The sequence below is a fragment of the Orbicella franksi genome, chromosome 14, assembly GCF_964199315.1.
Source record: "Orbicella franksi chromosome 14, jaOrbFran1.1, whole genome shotgun sequence".
Taxonomy (NCBI): Eukaryota; Metazoa; Cnidaria; class Anthozoa; order Scleractinia; family Merulinidae; genus Orbicella; species Orbicella franksi.
In genome coordinates this window covers 8,073,470-8,093,857 of record NC_138158.1, presented here as the reverse complement: position 1 = coordinate 8,093,857, position 20,388 = coordinate 8,073,470, and the positions used below count along the sequence as shown (strand labels likewise).

General features: G+C 36.6%; 1 protein-coding gene across 2 annotated transcripts; it reads left to right on the top strand.

Annotated features, from left to right (window-relative positions):
- The first annotated feature begins 81 nt into the window (after window positions 1-81).
- On the top strand, window positions 82-20,370 carry LOC145468449 (DNA repair and recombination protein RAD54-like). Of its 2 annotated transcripts, none has more exons than XM_081452176.1 (27): window positions 82-1,563; window positions 1,749-1,832; window positions 3,161-3,271; window positions 3,454-3,514; window positions 4,425-4,560; window positions 4,984-5,003; window positions 5,461-5,510; window positions 6,467-6,544; window positions 7,157-7,204; window positions 7,894-7,909; window positions 9,249-9,301; window positions 9,684-9,777; window positions 10,289-10,413; window positions 10,850-10,931; window positions 11,541-11,609; window positions 12,320-12,426; window positions 12,568-12,607; window positions 12,762-12,794; window positions 13,465-13,629; window positions 14,631-14,741; window positions 15,485-15,543; window positions 16,007-16,071; window positions 16,324-16,402; window positions 16,824-16,979; window positions 18,578-18,601; window positions 19,079-19,242; window positions 19,699-20,370. In XM_081452176.1, exons 1-27 carry the CDS (start codon window positions 1,561-1,563, stop codon window positions 19,895-19,897), a joined length of 2,232 nt encoding a protein of 743 aa, XP_081308302.1. In that variant the 5' UTR covers window positions 82-1,560; the 3' UTR covers window positions 19,898-20,370. The 2 variants fall into 2 exon arrangements, with proteins under 2 accessions (XP_081308302.1, XP_081308301.1); XM_081452175.1 differs by having other exon boundaries at window positions 84-1,563; window positions 3,158-3,271.
- Window positions 20,371-20,388: the final 18 nt, after the last annotated feature.

The following is a 20,388-nucleotide window of genomic DNA, read 5'->3' as shown; positions in this document are numbered from 1 at the left end:
ATTAATGAACCCTTATTTCTAAACTCAGAGCGAAGGCTTGTTTAATTTCTTTCGAAAAACAGTGCGAGAACGATAGAAAATCACTGGTTTATTTCGATATCATAGTTTAATCCTCTTTGCGCTGACCTCCTTAATGCGATTGGTTCGCGATGTCAGCTTTTCGCTGATGGAACAATTTTCTTTCTTTGAACATGATCGCGCGCACGTTACCCATGAAAGGGTAAATTATTTTTAGTTTTGGTTACGGATCAAAATACCAAACTTTGAAGGTTCTTGGAGCCGCAACCTCGTTCCCCAAGGGAGGTAGAGAGAGGACCCTGGGAACGCGGTTGCTGGAATGTCTGGTATAAAATGTGCCTCGTTGACTGTTCACTCGTAGAAGAGTCGAGCTGCCCCTTACGAATAAAAATTACAATATTTAGGAGGAAACCACATTAACCTTGGCTGGTTTCATTCGGGTCCTCTATTCTGGACGAATTAAAATTTGGAGTGTTCGTTTTTGTGGAGGGAGAAAAACCGGAGAACTCGGAGAAAAACCTTCGCAGCAGGGCGAGAACCATCAACAAACTCAACCCACATATTGCACCGGACCGGACTTGAATCCGGACCCATTGGAGGGAGGAGATCTGGCGTTCCCACCGCTGCGCCATCCCTGTTCTCTCGCCTTAGAGCACACCTCCTTACTGTCAAAACGATAATTTGTATTCAGCGCTCATCTTGTTTCATAACGAGAGTTACTGCCAAGGAGATTGAGAAGGTGTGCTTCGAAGTGATATCGCATACTTAGCATACATCGTTCTGTACTTTTCTGGGATAGAAATATTAACTTACTAAAATCGGTTTCTTTCTAGGTCGAGGCTGATTGACCTCTGAGATATTTTAGGTAAACCTACGTGATGTGAATTTTATAGCTCTTCGTCAGATCAGTTTTCAGAGACCTCGACAACGACCTTGATTACATGCTTTTTTATTATTATTATTTATTTATGGGCACCGCCGTGTCAGTATCAGTCCGTCATCGTTACATTTTTAGCGCGCCTCAAAGGTTACCCGCCTCCATGTTGCTGTATATAGTAACCTCTGGCGAAAATTGATTCTCAAATGGATACAGTTGTTTTTCCTGCCGTTTCGGCATCGGACCACCCAAATCGTCGCATCCCATCACTACACGAGAACAAGAATGGGTTGATGGACTGATCAAACATCACTTGCTTGCCGGAAACTTGTAGTAGATGAAGTTACACCCAGACTGAGAAGAAACGGCGAACTTACGAGACGTGATTTCCATTTGTGCCCCACCGACTATGTAGTAATAAACAGGGCGCTTATTTTTAGAACTGGATCGCCTTTCGGAATGAGAAGCTTCCAGGTTATTAGGGGCGTTCATTTGAGAAGGGCAGTGTTTTGAGAGCGCGGCAGCGCGTAATAAACTTCTCCCCAGCCTCTTGCTCTGTTTTGTCAGTGGTAGGCTGGCGCCTAGTAAATTCGCGGAAGATGGCGCCGTTTTTGAAGCGGACATGTCTTGCACGATGAACGAGCGGTTTTCAGATACTTAAAACCATGGTAAGTTTCCAGAAACTCTGCTATACCATTCTTAGTTACTGAAATTGTTGAGCAAGTCACGTCTGGGTAATTTTCATGCTCAATTCCCACGTTCAAGGAGCATTTACGTAAGCTTACAGTTGCGTTCGAGCATAGTTTGGATTTTGATACGGCTAGAGTGGTTGTAATGTTGTTGATCTTTATAGAGGAGATCTCTTGCTCCGAGCCAGCTTCTAAAAAGAAAGCAAGGTTGTTTGGAGGAAGAGGAACCCGGAAATAGACGCAAACAGGTGAGAAGAAAACCATAAAATAGTTAAAAACAAGCTTATTATCATGCATGACATGTACTGCAAGCTTCTGTGTGGATCTGATTTTAATTGACAAATATGGCCTGAAATTAAGCCGAAGTCTTCAGTATACAGTACACTTACGGGTTAGACGGTTACAGCTTGCATGTAAAAGCCTAACAATGTTATATAAGTCTCAGTAAAGTAAAAAATACACGTGACTTTCATATCCTAAGTGGACGTGCAGAGGCACTTAAAATTATAACACAACGCATTAATCTTGGAAATGATCAGTGGGCTCATTAAGTGAGACTGCGTCTCCAATGGTCCAACATTAGACTGCAATATGGTGAGAGAAGTCTTCGCTTGAGTGTCAAAAACTTGTATTTCACATTTGCTTATTGGTTTTACCTTGCTGCATTGGAGCAGTTTTCTATTGGGTGTCATAAAACCAAAACCAAACTAATTACTTACCGATTAGACTATTCATCCAATCTCAAACTGTAGTAAAACCAAAACCAAAACCAAAACCAAAACCAAAGTGATTGCCTGATCACTTTTGATACTCAATTGAAAACTGCTCTAAGTAACTTAAAAAAAAATCCTGTCCCATTGTCATCCAATCAGAAGTAACACCAGAACCTGTCATGACTAGCTCACACATGTTTCCACACTCTTTTTACTATCTACAATGTACATGTATGTAGATGTACATTAATATATTTGATTCAGGTTTTGATTGGGTCTTTGTATTGTTTATGTCCTTTGTGATGACCTGTGATTGGTTAGAGCATAGTTAATAGAGGGGAATAGTTATGAAACCCGACGAGGTTCATTGTTGTATGTTTTTGTTCTCTTTTTTGTCCTTGACCGTGCACAAAACACAATAGTTGTTTACTACTGACGGAAGAACTAACCAATAGAAACGTGTTGGTTTTGTAATTCATGCATAGTGTATGAGCACAAAGCAAAAGATTGTGCACGGTCGTGGACCTTCCAATATAAATCTTGGCATCTTTGTTTGCTCCTTTGATGTTTGCTGGGCTTCATAACCAGTCCCCTCTATTAACTATGGTTAGAGTGATGACTTTGGTTTTGGCTTTACAACACTGAATTGTAAACCTCTCTATGCATGTTCCTCCTAATCCACTGGGCCCAGTTGTCGAAAGCAAGAATCGCTATCTAGTGGATGGTGTAGTTTGTTTCATTGACGCTTATTGTATCCACTTGATAGCAATTTACCCAGTGGTTAGGGTTATCAATTCTTAAAAACAACTTGGTCCTGGTGTATAAGTTTACATGCAATTGTAAGTTGGATTTTGTTTCAGAAGTTCAAACTTGGTGCAACCCAAGATGACGATGACAACACTGATTTCACCAGGAGAGTACTTGCTCCACTTTCCACTCAAGAAAACCATGGCTCAAGTAACTTCTCAGCTCATGTAATTACATGCTCTCTTAATTCTCTTTAAACTTGCCCATTGGTTGAGATTATTGTCATGTTTTGCATTCCAGATTCTGCATTATTTTTAAGGAGAAATTAAATGAGATGTTGAGCAGGTCTTAGTAAGTTCACCTGCATTACTAAAACATAGAGTTTATTTGTCCTGTTGTATTATTGCAGGAAGTGCTGATTCGTAAGATTCTTTCCAAGCCTTTCAAAGTTCCCATTCCGAACTATCAGGGTAAGATCTCTTAATATACGTAAGTCTTACAAACATTACACAGTACATGTAGGTCTAGTTATATAACACAATTTGACATTATGTTGCCATTGATTTATCAAATAATGTCCTTTCTTGTTTCTTGTTTCTTCAAGGTTATGTTTATATCAGGAGATGCAGCATTTGGGTTTTATGGGTTAAGTTTTGGACTCCAGATGCAGCTGCCCTCATATGAGAGTTAGCTGGGTCCTGGGTGTCGTGTTCTTGGGCAACACTAGATACTTTTGAAGTGTTTCTGTTGACCCAGGGCATAGTTATCCTAAGTGTGTATAGTGTTATGCAGTAGATAAATCACCATGGAATGGAAAAGTGTTATAAAACATCCTAGGATATAAACTGGATGGTGATTTATCCTCTTGTAGAATAGCTTTATGTGTAGACCCTTTGAACAACCAAGGCCAGGAGTATAGTCACTGTAAATGGTTTCTGGGGAAAATCTTGCAAAATGCTGGGATGTTGGTAAAGTGGGCCAATCTGGCACAAGTGCAGCTTTTATTAGCTTTTTCATTGGCATTGAGGTTACAGAGTCTGTAATGGTTTCCGTACTGAGCATGGGATCTACTTCTCCTCCACTGAGAAATTTGCTAGCTCTTCATTGCATAGAGTCATCAATGGATAAAAATTGTGAAGAAAGACAAAGTGGTAACATGGTGGCCTACCGGTAACAAGTTGGAGTCGAGATAGTTCAAATTCAAGTACTGTCTGGGTTGATCTCAGTCCCATTTAGGTTAATCAGGTGGTTAAATCCAGTTTGCCTTGAGTATTAAATAAGTAGACATACATGCACATGTAAAGTTGTATGATTGTACATCTACAGTTGTAGAGTAGTGTATCAGTAACAACATTTGGGTATGATTTGGTTGTCTTATAGGGTGCACGTATGCAAGGGGGCTTGGCATCAAAAGAAAAGGACCTCGCAGGGCTCTGCATGACCCTTTTGAAGAAGATGCTTTGGTTCTATACTCTCCAGCTGAACGAACAGCTCATGAGAAGCTTGCAGCTGATCTGTAAGTATGATATGCGATCTCACACAGAAAAATGTAGAGAAATGAATAGCCATTAATTGGTTAAAACGAATCATGGCTAATGTGATGATTTCATCACTAGAAACTCGTCAAAAAATGCACGAAGAGCTTAAAGTGCAGATGACATGAAAAATAATTTCTGCTTATTTGAAAGGCCTTTCAAAATACAGAAGAATGGCCTTTTTCTTTTTGAAATATATTTTTTCATTTTAAAGATATTGACATTCTTCTATTATGCAAATGAGATCAGTGATGTTGTGATACTGTTTGGAACTAAACTTCCACTTGTGCCTCTTTTACTCAACAGTAACACAGAAAGTGTTTTCTGTTCATTATTATAGTTCTTACTTGGCTCTTTCCTTTTTGTGTTTTACCAAATGTATCCACCAATGTGTCCTGATTCAGAGAGAATCAAGAAGTTCATGGTAAGACTTGAAAAAAAAAATGGTTTTTTTTATCATACTGTAATGTGAATTCATAAATAAATAATAACATTCTGTGATTTCTTTAATTTCTTCTTTTAATTAGTTCTTAAGAGCAGCAATAAGCGAGTGGGCAAATTGATGGATTAAATAGTTCATGGAGATGTTAAATCATGACGATATTATTACATGTGCAAGTCCAAACTTTTCAAGAGTGACAATACTAAGATACTGGCAGTTGTAGTAATACAAAACACCCGTTGGAAACTGTGTTAAACCTCACACTTTTAATAACTCATTGGTACAAACATCTACTACAGTATTAAACTGCACTAACATGAATTTTGCTCTCTGATTGGCTATGCTACTCACTATCTATTCTGTTGTAGAGAGTGAGTAGCCTACATGTAGTAGTATATACAGTTGTTAACAAAATATTATTTTTAATGTATTTGAACAGTTGTTGTTGATCCACTCCTTGGTAAAATTCTCCGTCCTCATCAGAGAGAGGTAATAAAATAAATAAATATTTTTTTTATCTTTTGTATGAAATAATTATACTGAAAGTCTATAATATAAAACTCTCTAAAGAAGTTTGTTTGTAAACAATTGTTGTTTACTTCCAGTACAGTCGGCTGACACTGTGGAATGAACACTGTGGAACACTTGGTCGGCCAATACATGTATATCGACCAACAGTCGGTCAGGTGTCGTTGAATATCGGTCAAGTATCAGTCAAATGTTGATCGAGTATCTGTTGAGTATCAGTCGATATGTCAGGTTTTACTCAACTGACACTTGACTGACTCTCATATAGGCTGATGTATCGACCGATACCCAACTGACACTTGACTGACACTCAACCGATACTCAACTGACACTTGACAGACTGTCGGCAGATATATCGGTCATGTGGTAGTCAACACTTCACCGATACTGGGCTGATACTTGGCTCACGTATCAACCGAGTGTTGGTCAACATGATCTGGTTGTTTTGGCACAGCTGTTTTGAGTTCTCACAAACTTGATTAACCATTTTTTATCAGTTCTGATCAATGGAAAATAAGGGGTGGCGAATGGTAAATGCGAGACTTTGCGAGACGACGAGATTAGCGTTTTTCTCTGCGATCCTGAGACATTTTGATTTCTTCAATTGCGAGACTGAGACTTTAAAGTGTTTTAAATGCGAGCTCGAGGCATTCAGGTTCTAAGATGTTGTGATGTCATTTTACTTTAGCAACAAAAATAAACAAATCGGTACTAGCCTTGAAAAAAATCGAGACTGTGAGACGCACATAACCACTAAAAAACGAGACTGCAAGACCCGTGAAATTCAACGAAAATTTTGCGAGACCATGGGTTTGTACAGGACCATTCGCCACCCCTAAAATATATTATCAGTACATGTGAATGTAATTTATGCAGCGTGTTATTAGACAAGACTAAGTGTTTCTTTAAAACTTTAGGGTGTAAAGTTTTTGTATGATTGTGTGACTGGACAAAGGATTCAAGGAAGCCATGGATGTATCATGGCAGATGAAATGGTAATAATAATAATTAACATGCACTGAACCTGCAATACCATATGAATACTGCTGACTGGAAGTGCCAGCCACTCTTTGTTGTTAACTATGTTAAATTGCATTTAACAGCATTAAAAATAAAAATGTACTATTTAGTTTTAGTTTTTAAAGGTGTCTTTGTGGTGTTTGAGACCCGAAAAGTCTAAAGATTTGACAATAATGTTACAGTTAGTAGCTGTTTTGAGAAAGGTACAATGTAACCTGTTGTCCTACAGAGGCATAGAAGCGTTCAACACAATAGTAGAACTTTGTACAACATAGTTCACCAATGACTGACATGTTAGGGGTTTTAGCAATGCTATGTCTAAGAAAGTCTTACTCTTTCCTCTACATTACCTGTATTATGTAGGGTTGAGGCATTGCAGTCTCTGAAAGTTCATTAAAATTTGATGATTATATCCCAGGTAACGTTACCTTCAGTTGGGATAATCTTTCTCAGAACAGCTCTGCATGATGCAAATGATTGTGTTGCTGAGCTTTTGAACCTTCAGCCTGGTGACATTTCTTTATGGTCAAATCATGTACATATATTAGTGCTTTCTCAAAATTAATGGCTATCTGTATTTGTTTCAGGGATTAGGGAAAACGTTACAATGTATCACATTGATTTGGACTTTAGTGGTGGGTAAACTTTGCAATCTGATTTACATAGCCTTCTAGCTAGTATAGAATCTGATATTGTATTTAGGTCAGGGCATTACTGCTGAAACTACAAACTACATACAGCTGTAGCTACAAACACTTGCACTTGCTTATGTACATGTAGTTACAATGAAACGGTATTTACAAGTATGTTTACTTAATGATAGATATATTTAAATGTAGAGTAAAGAACATCAAAGACTTAATTATGAAGGTTCAAATTGTACAGGTTTCGGATCATGTGTACTATAGGCATCCGGAGTTGAGTGTCGATCGATACCCTTGATCAGTAGCCTCGATCGACATCTCGATCGACATCCTGATTGATTCTTAGTCGACACTTGATAAACAGTTGGTCCAAAGTCAGCTGAGTGTCGACCGACTCGTAAACATTGATGGAAAATTAGTCAACTCTGACTGTCGACAGAGAATAATAACTGATGTCGATGGAGTGTTGGTAGGGTGTCAACCAAGGTGTCAATCGAGTGTTGATCAAGGGCCAATCAAGGGTATCAATCTAAGGTATCAATTGACAGTCGACCACGGAAGCCTTCAGTACACATGATCCCAGGTTTCAAGTCATAGTTACTATTTTTATCATTGATGTAAAACTTGCAAGTGTTCCTTCATAACCTTCTCATTTAATTTCATTCTACTTTTAATTTCAGAAACAAGGTCCAGATGGTAAGAAAGAGTAATGTTATTCAATACTTTGCATGGCCAATTACATTATAGAAATATGTAATACCCACATGTACAGAGACACATCATAGTTTTGTAGCAAAGGGCTTTGTAAATAAATACAGGCTTAGCATTATTTTGTGTTGTGAAGTATATATGTAATAATTCATATTTGAACTGCGGTTGTAGATGAAAGTGAAGAATGATCATCGCAGTAAATTTTCCAATTTAAACAATTGGAAAGAAGCCTCAAAAAATCAGGGCTTCAACGCTCAGTTGGTAGAGCATCGCACCGGTATTGCAGAGGTCGCGGGTTCGAATCCTGTTGAAGCCCTGATGTTTTCAGACTTCTTCTTTCCAATTGTTTAAATTGGAAAATTTACTGCGATGATCATTCATCACTTTCATCTACAACCACAGTTCAAATATGAATTATTTCATACATGTATATACTTCACATCATTTCACTCCTCACAGGAAGATATGAACTCAATTAATTGACCTTGTTCCCAATGTGTGGCTTCATAGCTCAGTTGGTAGAGTATCGCATCAGTGTTACGGAGGTCACGGGTTCAAATCCCGTTGAAGCCCTGATTTTTTCAGGCTTCTTCTTTCCAATTGTTTAAATTGGAAAATTTACTGCGATGATCTGCCATTCTTCACTTTCATTATTTTGTGTGTTGAGAATTCACAAATGTGTGGAAGGAAAGGATCATGGGTACTAAATGCACCATATTCGTGGTTGAATGCTAGTGTCGATCAATACCCTGGATCAACACTGGATCGACAGCTCAATTGTCACTTGCTCAACACTCGATTGACACTTGATCAACATCTTGGTCAATACTTGGTCAACACTCAATCAACATCTCAGTCAACAGTTGGTCAAGAGTTGGCTAACTTATGTAGACATGCCATCAAGTGTCAATTGATACATTTGTGTCACTCATCAGGTGACCAACTTATGACCAGCTGTCAATCGGATCATGTGTTGATCGGGGGTTAATTGAGATGTCGACTGAGTTGTAAATTGAGATGTCAATCGAGTGTTGATCAAGGGTATCGATGGAGACTCCACTGCGGTCACCTTTAGTTCACATGATCTGAAGGAAATTGTGCTCAAAATTATGTTGAGCTTGGTAGAAATGTGAAACAAATCCTTGTGTTCTAAACTGTTATTTCTAGTATACTGGAACAGAATTTGGGATAAACAGTATGAAAAATATAGTTGTCTTGGATGGTCATTATTATTATGTAAGAGGATTTCATACATTGTACCATTAATTATGTCATTTATGTCTTTATTTTGTCCTTATTCATTGCTTTTTCTCTTTCACTGTAGGCCAACCAATAGCTAACAAGATTATTATTGTTGCTCCATCAAGTCTTGTCAAGGTAAGAAGTATTTAAGAAAAATTGTTTATGAGCAAAGGTTTTATTAAGGGCTGGGGGCCAGGCAAATTGACCAGCTGTGGGGATGATTCTGTCCACCTGGTTTGAACATCTAGAGGAAAGTTTTTCTTATAAATAGGTCCAAAGTTTTGCCTGCCTGTGACAACCAGTTACCTCTAGCGGAAAACATTAATGAAACACCTGTATAACTTTTGAAACAGAAACACTGTAAACTGTTGTGAAAACATGTTTGAATGTGTGTTCTTGGTTTAATTAAATCAAAACTAAAATTATTTTAAAGATCTGCTTTCTGCCCCAATAGCTAAATTTTAGCATTGGCATTAATTCACTTTTCTAAAGCATATGTTCTTTTTTGTAACATCAGAACTGGTACAATGAACTTCATAAATGGCTTGCAGGGAGAATTTCTGCTTTGGCCATTGACTCTGGGACAAAGGATGAAATTGACAAAAAGCTTGGTAATACTTAAAGCTACTTGTTTGTTCATGTACAGTGGTATGTCTAGTCATTGATAATTCCTTTTACATGTAACAATATATTATGAGCCAGAAATTTAAATCTACCACTTGGTCTGTTCAAAACTTTATCTACGTCATCTTCATCAACACTTTGAAAATGCAAAGAAGTGGAGGCCATTTTGTTAACAAATGCACACTGCTAAGTTACTCACTATCTACAACAAAACAGATAGTGAGTAGTGCAGCCAATAAGAGAACGCACTCCTGATATAATGCGTAGCAGATTATTTTATACCTAATATTAAAAATGCTTGTATATGTAACTTTTACCATGTGATTGAAAAGGAAACTGAATTACTAAGTAAACAATTTGATCAAAAAAGTGAACTGTGTACTAGCTAGTTTGCATATCACATTTATTCCATGTATCATTCTGTGTTATTGTTGAACATTGTCAATTTGATCAAATGTCCTGACTGGTTGTCTCTTTTTGAATTGTTTCTTCATCCAGGAATGTTTATGTCGCAGCAAGCAAAACGCACAGCTTATCCAGTGTTGATAATTTCGTATGAGACTTTTAGACTTCATGCCTCTGTGTTACATTCTGGACCAGTGGGATTAGTCATCTGTGATGAGGTAACATTTAAATGAAATTAAAACTATCTTACATTTATAATAATATTTTGATTGTACATAATTTATACAATTGTATAATTTATATTACTTAATATAATTATTATTATTTTATCAGGCTCTGAGTGGCTTAGGGGAATAAGACAAATTATTTAAGAAAGTACATGTACCTCTTTGTGCTTCATTCAACCTCCAATTGACATATTGGATGTTGCATTGTTTCAGTTCTGCCATCTGATTGGTTTTCATTGTTTGGGTGGCCCCGGTTTCAGTAAATGCACTGTAAGCCAATGCATTTCTTCAGTTACAACACTGAAACACCTGTTAACCAATAGCAATGGCTGGAATCCCCCTCACAGTTGAGTTGTGGGCTACAAGTTCAACTGTTAAACTATAAATAGATAATTAAATAAATCTGGGTTTTTGTTTCTCTCTGCAGGGACATAGATTGAAGAATCTGGAAAGCCAGACATACCAGGCTCTGGATAAATTAAAGACAACGCGAAGGGTACTCTTATCAGGTATAGATAATAAGTTCAAGTTATCTGATGATTATTTTATTTCCAAAATAAAATTTCAAAGCTAAGAAAAATTTGAAACAAAATTGCATGTCAAAAGTTCCTCAGTTTTATTGTATAGTGCACATAACTTTTACATTGGCGCCCATACTGGTCATGCAGTACAAATGAACAGCTTACGTAACTCTGGGGAAGGTGAATATAAGAGAAATGATTGACTATATTAATTTTCCTTTTATATGAGATTAGATATCCAATTTACCCAAGATCACGTGTTAATCACATTGAAACAAATAACGTAATGAAAATACATGTAACATAGACAAAAGAAGTGAAAAAAACATATCTGGCATTTAACTCCAAATTTCTAATCAAAGAAAACACTAGGCAGCTACTGTTGCTAGAGTCATTGTTATTGCACTTATATCAATATAGATGACATTTGTATTCAGTGCTCTCTGCAGGCTATGTCCCTCTGTGCACTTGCCTCAATTACACGTACCCAACAATTAGTTAATTTTGCAAGGAATTGTTAGTATGCTTACTAGAGCCCGTAAGAGTAATTATTGTAGAAGCAGTAGTGCTGTTTTATTATAAGTTGCTCTTTTCCAGGTACACCAATTCAAAATGACTTATTAGAATATTTCAGTCTGGTACATTTTGTCAATGGAGGAATTTTAGGTAAGTTTTAAATTAAGAAGTAATCCAGCCATGGTTATTTCACAAAAGTTGGTGGAAAGTCTCGAGAACCACCAAGCATATTGTAAAAACACCACTTACGGCCATGACATCAGCTTACATGTATTTCCTTTCATTCTGCTGAGTTTTGTAACAAGTGCATGATTGTACATGTACTGTAGACTTGTATTTTAGTAGGTTAGTTATGTTCTCAAAACCATTTTGGGCAGAAATTGAGACTTACAGGAATTGGATGTTTGGTGTAAATTACCTGACTCTAAAGGCAACGTGCATGTTACTCAATACATTTCAGGAACAGGCCTGTTAGCACTGAAACTAACAAAATTTGATCTGCTCTACTGAAAATCAACAAGGCAGGCAGGCCAACAGCACTTTTGAAGTTAAATGATGGTGGACAAAATTTAGTAGAACAGCAATCAATCAATCAATCAATCAATCAATCAGTCAGTCAGTCAGTCAGTCAGTCAGTCAAACTTTACTTGAAGAGCGTGACATTTAATAGTTTTAGACTTGCGGCAGTCTAAAAAATAGCTAAGTATTAGAGCAAAACTGAAAAATTAAAGTCACCATCTGTACTTGTAACATGGAATTGCTTTCCCTTAGTGCTAATGGGTCCTAAGTTTTTAGTTTATGCCCAAAATTCATGTACATTTGTATCACCTGAAACTTGAGACTTATTAAATTACTTTTAGGCACGGTATCTGAGTTCAAGAAAAAGTTTGAGAATCCCATTTTAAGAGGGAGAGATGCTGATGCATCAGATGCAGACCACAAGAAAGGAGCAGAAAAATTAGCTGAGGTAGCTGTTACTAACAATGTACCTGCAGGTTCATTAAAACATGTATTCTCCCTGCAGTCTTGAAATGTTGTATGCTGACATTAATTATTTGACATACATTTTCTTACATGCATGTTTTCAAATACTTTTATTTTCAAATAGCTTGCATCCTTGGTAAACAAATGCATCATTAGAAGAACTGGTAAGTTCAGTTACATGTTGATGTAACTCAGCAATCTGATCTGCTCTTTCCTCTTTCTTAATTATTGAATAATGATTACCATTGCAGATTTTTTCCCTTTGAAGTAACATTTCTTCTGTTTTTTTAAATTTTTATTATTATTTGTTTCTTTCAGCTTCAATATTGTCCAAATATTTGCCAGTGAAAGGTTTGTCTGTTTTGAAAGTAGCTATTATTAATAATTATGACATTTCATTATCTATGCAAGTTTAAAATATTGTTACCTCCATTGATGTAAATAATTTTGTTGTTGCCTCACTGCTTACAAAATGTGGTGGTGGCAAAGAAAACTAAGAGGTCATGTGCAGATAAAAAGAACTCAAAACTCATTACTGGCTGAAAAGGTTCTCCCTGGAAATGTGCTAATTCCAAAAGTAACAAGGGTTGTTACTTTCGGAAGTTTACAGATAGGAAGTGCAAGTGTCTAGGTCAAAAATACAACACAAGTACACTAACCTCATAACTCATGGTGGCCTCTTGGTTAGTGTGCTCACCTTCGGATTGAGCGGTCTGAGTTCAAGCGCTGGCTGAGGACATTGTGTTGTGTTCTTGGCCAAGACACTACTTTCACAGTGCCTCTCTCCACTCAGATGTATAGATGGGTAGTGACGAATTTAATGCTGGGGGTAACACTGCGATGGACTAGCATCCCATCCAGTGATGAGGAGAAACACTCCTAGCTGCTTCATGCTACTGAAACTGGAGATAAGCGTTGGCCTGATGGGCCACTTGGCTTGTATACAGTTTTCACCATACACTAAAACCGGTGATTAAATCTAGCATTTAGTGACTTGTCGTGTCTTTTATTCCTCGCACAGTGGAACAGGTTGTATGCTGTCGTATGACCCCTCTCCAGTCAGAACTCTACAAACATCTTATTCAGTCAAAAGTGTTAAGAATGGAACTGATGAAATCTAAGTCTGGATCAGGAATGTCTGCATCTTCACTGGCTTTCATCACGCAACTAAAAAAACTCACTAATCGTAAGTAACACCAGTATAAAAATAATTGTTTCCTAAACTGAGTGTATTAATGAGAACACAAGCTGTGAATGACTGGAGATTTAGCAGCAACTTGGTATAAAGGTTGAATTTACAAAATTATGATTGAAACATGAGTTGTACAGAGACTAAAATTCCTTGTGGTCATCTGCTTCTGCCAAGTCAAGTTCACGACAATAAAATTATATGTATACTAAAATTTATGTTGTCAGGAAGATAAATTGATTGAATGTTATCAATTGAAAAGGATTCAAAAATAAACATGCATTATATTATTTTTGATTTTCAAAGCAAGCAATATGCATAGATTGCTTCCAGCTGAGTGTGTTTATTTTCTTTACCTGTGTTCATTTATTTGGCAAAACAAGACAATCACTCAATCAATCAATCTATCTATCAAAAACTTTATTAATGTTTCAATTGAAAGCAGTTTAGCTAGCTGAGGGGAAACACCCACTGCAGATTTTTCAGATTTTTTTTATAGTTTTGCACCACTTACATATTGTCAACAAAAACAGCTGTAAATATTACTTGATATTAACAACAACAACACAGAAACAAAAATTACAATAAATAGAAAGTAAAATGTGTGCAGTGACCAAAGTAGCTAAGGCCAGGGCTGTCAATAAGGGCCGTAACCCGTAACGCCTGTTACGGCTGAGTATGCTTGATGGACCCTTGATTTTACAGGTGAACTGGCCTGTTGTTGATACAATTCACCCATAAAGTAACAAGTTTGCTACGGGTGTGAAGATCAAGGCTACAGGTGAATTAAAACTCAATGACAGCCATGGCTAAGGCTTTCGGGTTGGTCACTGCCAAGTTAAGTTAACTGGCATAGCCAGTAAGCTTATATAACATGAGAAACACCCTTCTACTAATTTGAGACACTTAATATACTGTAGTTAGAAATCTACTAACTATTAACTAATTAATAACCAAAGATCTTCTAATCAATTTTATTTGGTTTCATTGTACTGTAGATCCTGAATTGATATACGACAAGGCACAGACAGGGGAAGAAGGTTTTGAAGGAGTACTGGATTTGTTTCCACCGAGTTTTAGCCTGAAACACCTGCAACCAGAACTCTCTGGTGAGTTTGAATGATCAACACTTTATGTCAAACTTGTAGTCAGAAGGATTTATTGAGTATAGCAACAATTCATTGTATTTTTGTTACATGTTACAACTGCTTTTATTAACAGCCTCTGTCTATTCTCCTATGAGTCTGCTATCATTATTGCTTGCTTAAAATGCTGTGGAATCAGTTTGGGACTAAATGGAAATATTTTGTCATACTTGCATGTATTTCTCTTGATCAGTTTCATTTAGTTTGTATTAGAAGAAGTAGGTCTGACAAGTCGCAATAAAAATGTTCCTGTGTAAACAGAAAGAAGGATAATTAGTATGGAGATTAGCATGCAAAGATTCCAAAACTTGCTGATTATTAAGTATAAACTAAATAATACTTTGCCACATATACATAAATAAAAAGATGGCGGGATAGTTACGGGGGGAAATTTAATTCCCATTCTAGGACCACTCTCCTTTCATTACAAGTTATAAAGTAGAAACATAAAAATGTACTATATAATTATAAAATGATATGAACTACTCAAAACAAATTAAATCTTGAGACATGTAATTTTCTTAATTTTTGTTTAACTTATTAAAGGCACATGCGTCAAGAAGTTATGTAATCATTAAGCTGATCTTTACTCTTTATACTTCTATTTAGCAGAAGAAGAAAATTTCTGATGACAGAATTATACTGCTTTCATGATAGCAGCTGATGTTATGAATAATATATTTATTGTGTATTTATTTTGATACTAGGGAAAATGCAAGTGTTGGATTACATTTTAGCAATGACAAAATCTACCACAACAGACAAGGTAACAGAGTAAAATCAACCCTATGTGATTAATTATCTAATTTTTCTTTTTGTTTATTGTTTATTGCAGATCTATAATAATGATAATCAATTCTTGGAAAAGATCTTTTCAACTACGTAGTTGTTCTCTTGCAAAGAAATTCTCAAAAGCTTTTTTTGATTAGGGGCACCATGATAATTGTATTGTTACTATTATTATTGTTATTATTATTGTTGTTGTTGTTATAATAATTGTTATTGTTATTGTTATTGTTATTGTTATTGTTATTACTATTAATGAAATTAAAGTCAAGCATGTTGAATGATGCCAGTTTATATTGCTTGATACCAGTTAGGCTTTTCAGTATCTCAGTGGATATTAACTTGCTATTTTAATTTGCTCATAAATTTTACTAAACATGACCAGTATTTCATTCATAAAATTGATACATCAGTCTGAACTTAGTTCATTTTACTTACCACAGGTTGTTCTGGTATCTAATTACACTCAGACTTTGGACTTGTTTGAGAAGCTCTGTAGACTTAGAAGGTGAGTTGTCTTTTCCCAGGAGTATTGCTGACTGCTTAAACAAAAGATTCCCAGCTTTGATTTTTAAGGATTGGTGGATAGTTATTTGTTTACAATAGATGTTTCCAAACATTTTCTTGCATTTTTAATACCGTAATTTCCTCATGTTTCTTCACTAAATAAATATTGACTAACCTTTTTAGTTGTTACACCAGAATACCTACACTGTATATGCATTGCATCATAGTGTCATAAATCTAAAATTCATTTCAGGTATCAGTATGTCCGTCTTGATGGAACCATGTCTATCAAAAAACGGCAAAAGATTGTTGACCGGTTTAATGATCCCCATGTGAGTAGTAAACTTTACAACTAGCTTTTAAATACATATATTAATTAAACTACATGTATTTATAACTGTCATGGACTCTATGCTGTACATATGATTCTGAATATAAGTTTACAGATTATGATTACCCTAAGACCCTTAACATCAGCCACCTTCCTTTAATTCCTTATTCTCCTCAATAGCGAGGATAATAAACTTTACTCTCAGTGAAACTTCCTACAATGGCCAGTTAATCTAAATGCCTTGTGCCATAGTCATCTTTTTAGTTTAAAGTTCTGCTTTTCAGAGATCTACATTTTGGAAATTTTTGTTGTTGTTGTTGTTTGTTGTCAGATCACCATACAATCAATTTATATTACCAACGCTATCACATCTTTCAAAATGGCAGGAAAACAACAAGTCTCAACATTTTATCTCTCCGTAGGGTGGGGACTTTGTTTTCATGCTCAGTAGCAAGGCTGGTGGGTGCGGCTTGAATCTGATTGGTGCAAACAGACTTGTTATGTTTGATCCCGACTGGAATCCTGCTAATGATGACCAGGCAATGGCTCGTGTGTGGAGAGATGGACAGAAGAAAAAGGTAAGTGTAAACTGGATTACATGCGGTGATCAATCCACATCCCACATCCCATCCCACATTACTTTCAGAATAGTTGGTTACATTGAAGATATTCGGCATGGCCTTTAAAATTTTGCGGCGTAATGGCATGCAGTACTCACGTACTGTGAGGGTTCTGTGTCTTGCTAATGACACAACACAGCCTTGGATGATCACTGGGATTGCCCTTTTAACCTCTAAATTTATGACACTCCTGAAAATTTTTGATTTTAAGTTTGGAATTGTTTTGGTTGGTCTGTCAAAAAGCTGAAAACTGCATGCCAGTATTATCTCCAAGTGGATAGAGATGCATTTCTCCCATGCTAACATTTGTAGTTTTAACATAAAAAGGAGATATCAAAAATGATCCAATAAAAACTGATTATGATATGATGCAAAAACGAAACAATGAATGTAACATAACTATTTTAAGGAAATTCATTTTATAGCAGTTGAACCTCCCATAAGCAGATGCCCTCATGACCACAAAGAGTGTCTGCTTAAGGCGGCTCCCTATAGTTTTACGATTGCACGTGCGTATAGGAAGAAAGGTCAAGTAATCTGCGCAGACCCAAAGGAAAACAAAACGATATTTGTGATATCAACATGAGGACAAAAAGCAAAACTGACAGTGAATTTTCTCGAGTTTCCTTTGGTGAATTTTTTAAAACTTGGCTCAGTTGTAATCACATACAATTCGTATAAAATACCCTATTTTTGTTAAAATCTCTCAGAGTTAATCTAATATATTTAGAAGAATGACAAATTACAGAATATTAGAAAAACCGTCTGAACAACCTTGACTTTTTACCAATTCAAAATGTCAGGCAATATCATTTCCATGATGTGGTAAAGTATGAAAAAATTTCACCGAACGGAAGTATACATATCAAGGAGTTTAGGCCAAAAGGAGGAATATATCAGCCTGTCATAGGATGAGATGTTGGCATGATAACGGCCTTAATCCGAAAATTGACAACCAAAAAATAAGCCTTATTTTAACAGTACCTGTACTGGTAAATCTCTACAGGGAAAACTTTTAGAGAAATTAACTAAGTTTCCTTTTCTAACTTGCACTCTATAGGGAAGGTGTTCGTAGATACCCTAGGGAGCCACCTTAAGAGAGGTGTGGCTTGTGGGAGGTTAAAAATGCAGTGTTGGTATGTGTCTGTTTACAGAAGGTGTCTGCAGGCCTATGGAAGGTATCCATTCTAAAGTGGAAGTTTGACTGACTAGCAATGCATGTTCATTACTATAGTTGGACCCGGCTAATTCAAACTTCAGTTGGCTATTTTGAATTCCCTGTTATTTTGAACTAAAAACCATTTCCCTTGTATTTGCCCTGCAGTCATTTACTACTTAGTCTCCTCCGCAGCCGTTATTAGGGTCGTCACGCAACGCTTCTCCCGGGGAGAAGCGTTGCGTGATGACCCTAATAACGGCTGCAGAGGAGACTATTTACTACTTTGACTATTTCAAACTCCCACTATTTTGAACTATTTTTCATTTCCTCTGAGAGGTTGAAATAATGGAATTCAACTGTATTAAAAGTTACTGAAAACTGTTCTTTCCTTCTGTAGGTCTTCATTTACAGGCTGCTGTCGGTAAGTTGAAAATTTCAATGAAACAGTTTTATCTTTAATTCAGAAACTCCCCACGGTATACTGTATAGTCATTTTAGACTCAAGGATACATGATGTCAATTAAGTGTCTGGCCACCAAGCAGACTGGTTAAGTAGGTACTAGGTAAAGTCTGCATGGAAGCCACAGGGCCCATCAGGCCAGTGCTTATCTCCAGTTTCTGTAGCATGAAGTGACTAGGAGTATTTCTCCTCCCCCCTGGATGGGATGCCAGTCCATCGCAGGGTTACCTCCAACATTAAATTTGCTGATACCCATTTACACACCTGGGTGGAGAGAGGCATTGTGAGAGTATAGTGTCTTGCCCAAGAACTTAGCACAATGTCCAGGGCTTGAACACGGGCGGCTCGATCTGGAGACGAATGCGCTAACCATGAGGCCACCGCACCTCCCACAGACTGGTTAAGTACATGTACCACTGTTCAGTTCTATCTTTTCAGACTGGTACTATTGAGGAAAAGATCTTTCAACGTCAAGCCCACAAAAAAGCTCTAAGCAGCTGTGTGGTAGACAAAGAGGAAGATGTAGAAAGGCACTTCTCAGTTGGAGAATTGAAAGACTTGTTCCGTTTGAATGAGGACACTCTTAGTGATACTCATGACAAGTAAGTTGTCTCTTTAGTAGTAGTGTGAATGAACCAAGCATGGTTTGTAAAGAAACTGCTGGGCTGCATTGGATGGTAAGTGAAGTACTCATAGAGGGCTTTTTTCATTCCTAGACTTATGAAGTAATATATCAAACACAAAGGACCATGTTTGACTGCATTTCCAAACATCCAGAAGAGAGTTGAAAATATAATGCCAAGGAGAGTATTTTCGATGAACATTGAGGTGTTTGGAAATGTGGTCAAACACTGTCTTGAGTGTCTGATACATCTACCAAAGCGAAACTAAAAATGAGGAAAAAAGAGAGGAATAAAATGGTAAAAATCATACACATAAACCCAGTAAGTTCTTACATATTTATATACTGTCTCAAAAACCTAAAGCAGAATGGGAATCTTGTCTGAAATGTCATTTTAAGGCCTTTTTTTCTAATGTCTTTTTCCTTTTCTGTACAGATTCAAGTGTCGTCGATGTGTGAACAACATTCAGGTTCACCTTCCCCCTGAAGGTGCAGACTGCACTGCAAATCTGTCACAGTGGAATCACTGTGCAGATCGGAAGGGACTGGAAGACATAATGTTAAAGGGAGCTTGGTCAAGTGGTGTCACATTTGTTTTTCACCAAAAATCACATGACAAACAGTTAGGCCTTTGATAAAATGTAAAAACATGCCTTTATTTACAACATAATATTATGGTTTGTCTCAGAAACAGACAATTTGAGTTTCAAAATTAATTCCTGTACAGGCTGTATACTGTAGGTCTATTGTAACCTATTAACCATGACACACTCATGATATATGACTCAAAGTCATGGTTCTTTAATAGCTGTTATTTTAAAAGGAAATATTTTAATTTTCAACTGTTTAGGAATGTTTTCATGCAGTGCTTGATGCATGAAAACCTCAAGGTGAGAACTCGCTGGTTTCTTACGACAATAGTTTTAATATCCTGATATTTGTCTTAATTATTTTTGTATGTAAACTGAATTATATTTTTGCTGAATTTGCTGAAGATAAATAAATCTCTAGTCTTATAATTTAATCTGTTTAAATGTTCAAATTATAGTAAGACTGTTATACATGATAGATGTACATGTAACATATTAAATAAAATTACCTGTAACTGTGACATTCTATCAATAGT

Bases quoted from the DNA above. Each gene is read 5' to 3' on its own strand.
- LOC145468449 (XM_081452175.1), top strand. The intron at 5,004-5,460 runs GTAAGACTTGAA...GTATTTGAACAG, and splicing joins AGAGAATCAAGAAGTTCATG to TTGTTGTTGATCCACTCCTT. The intron at 14,742-15,484 runs GTGAGTTTGAAT...TTTTGATACTAG, and splicing joins CCTGCAACCAGAACTCTCTG to GGAAAATGCAAGTGTTGGAT.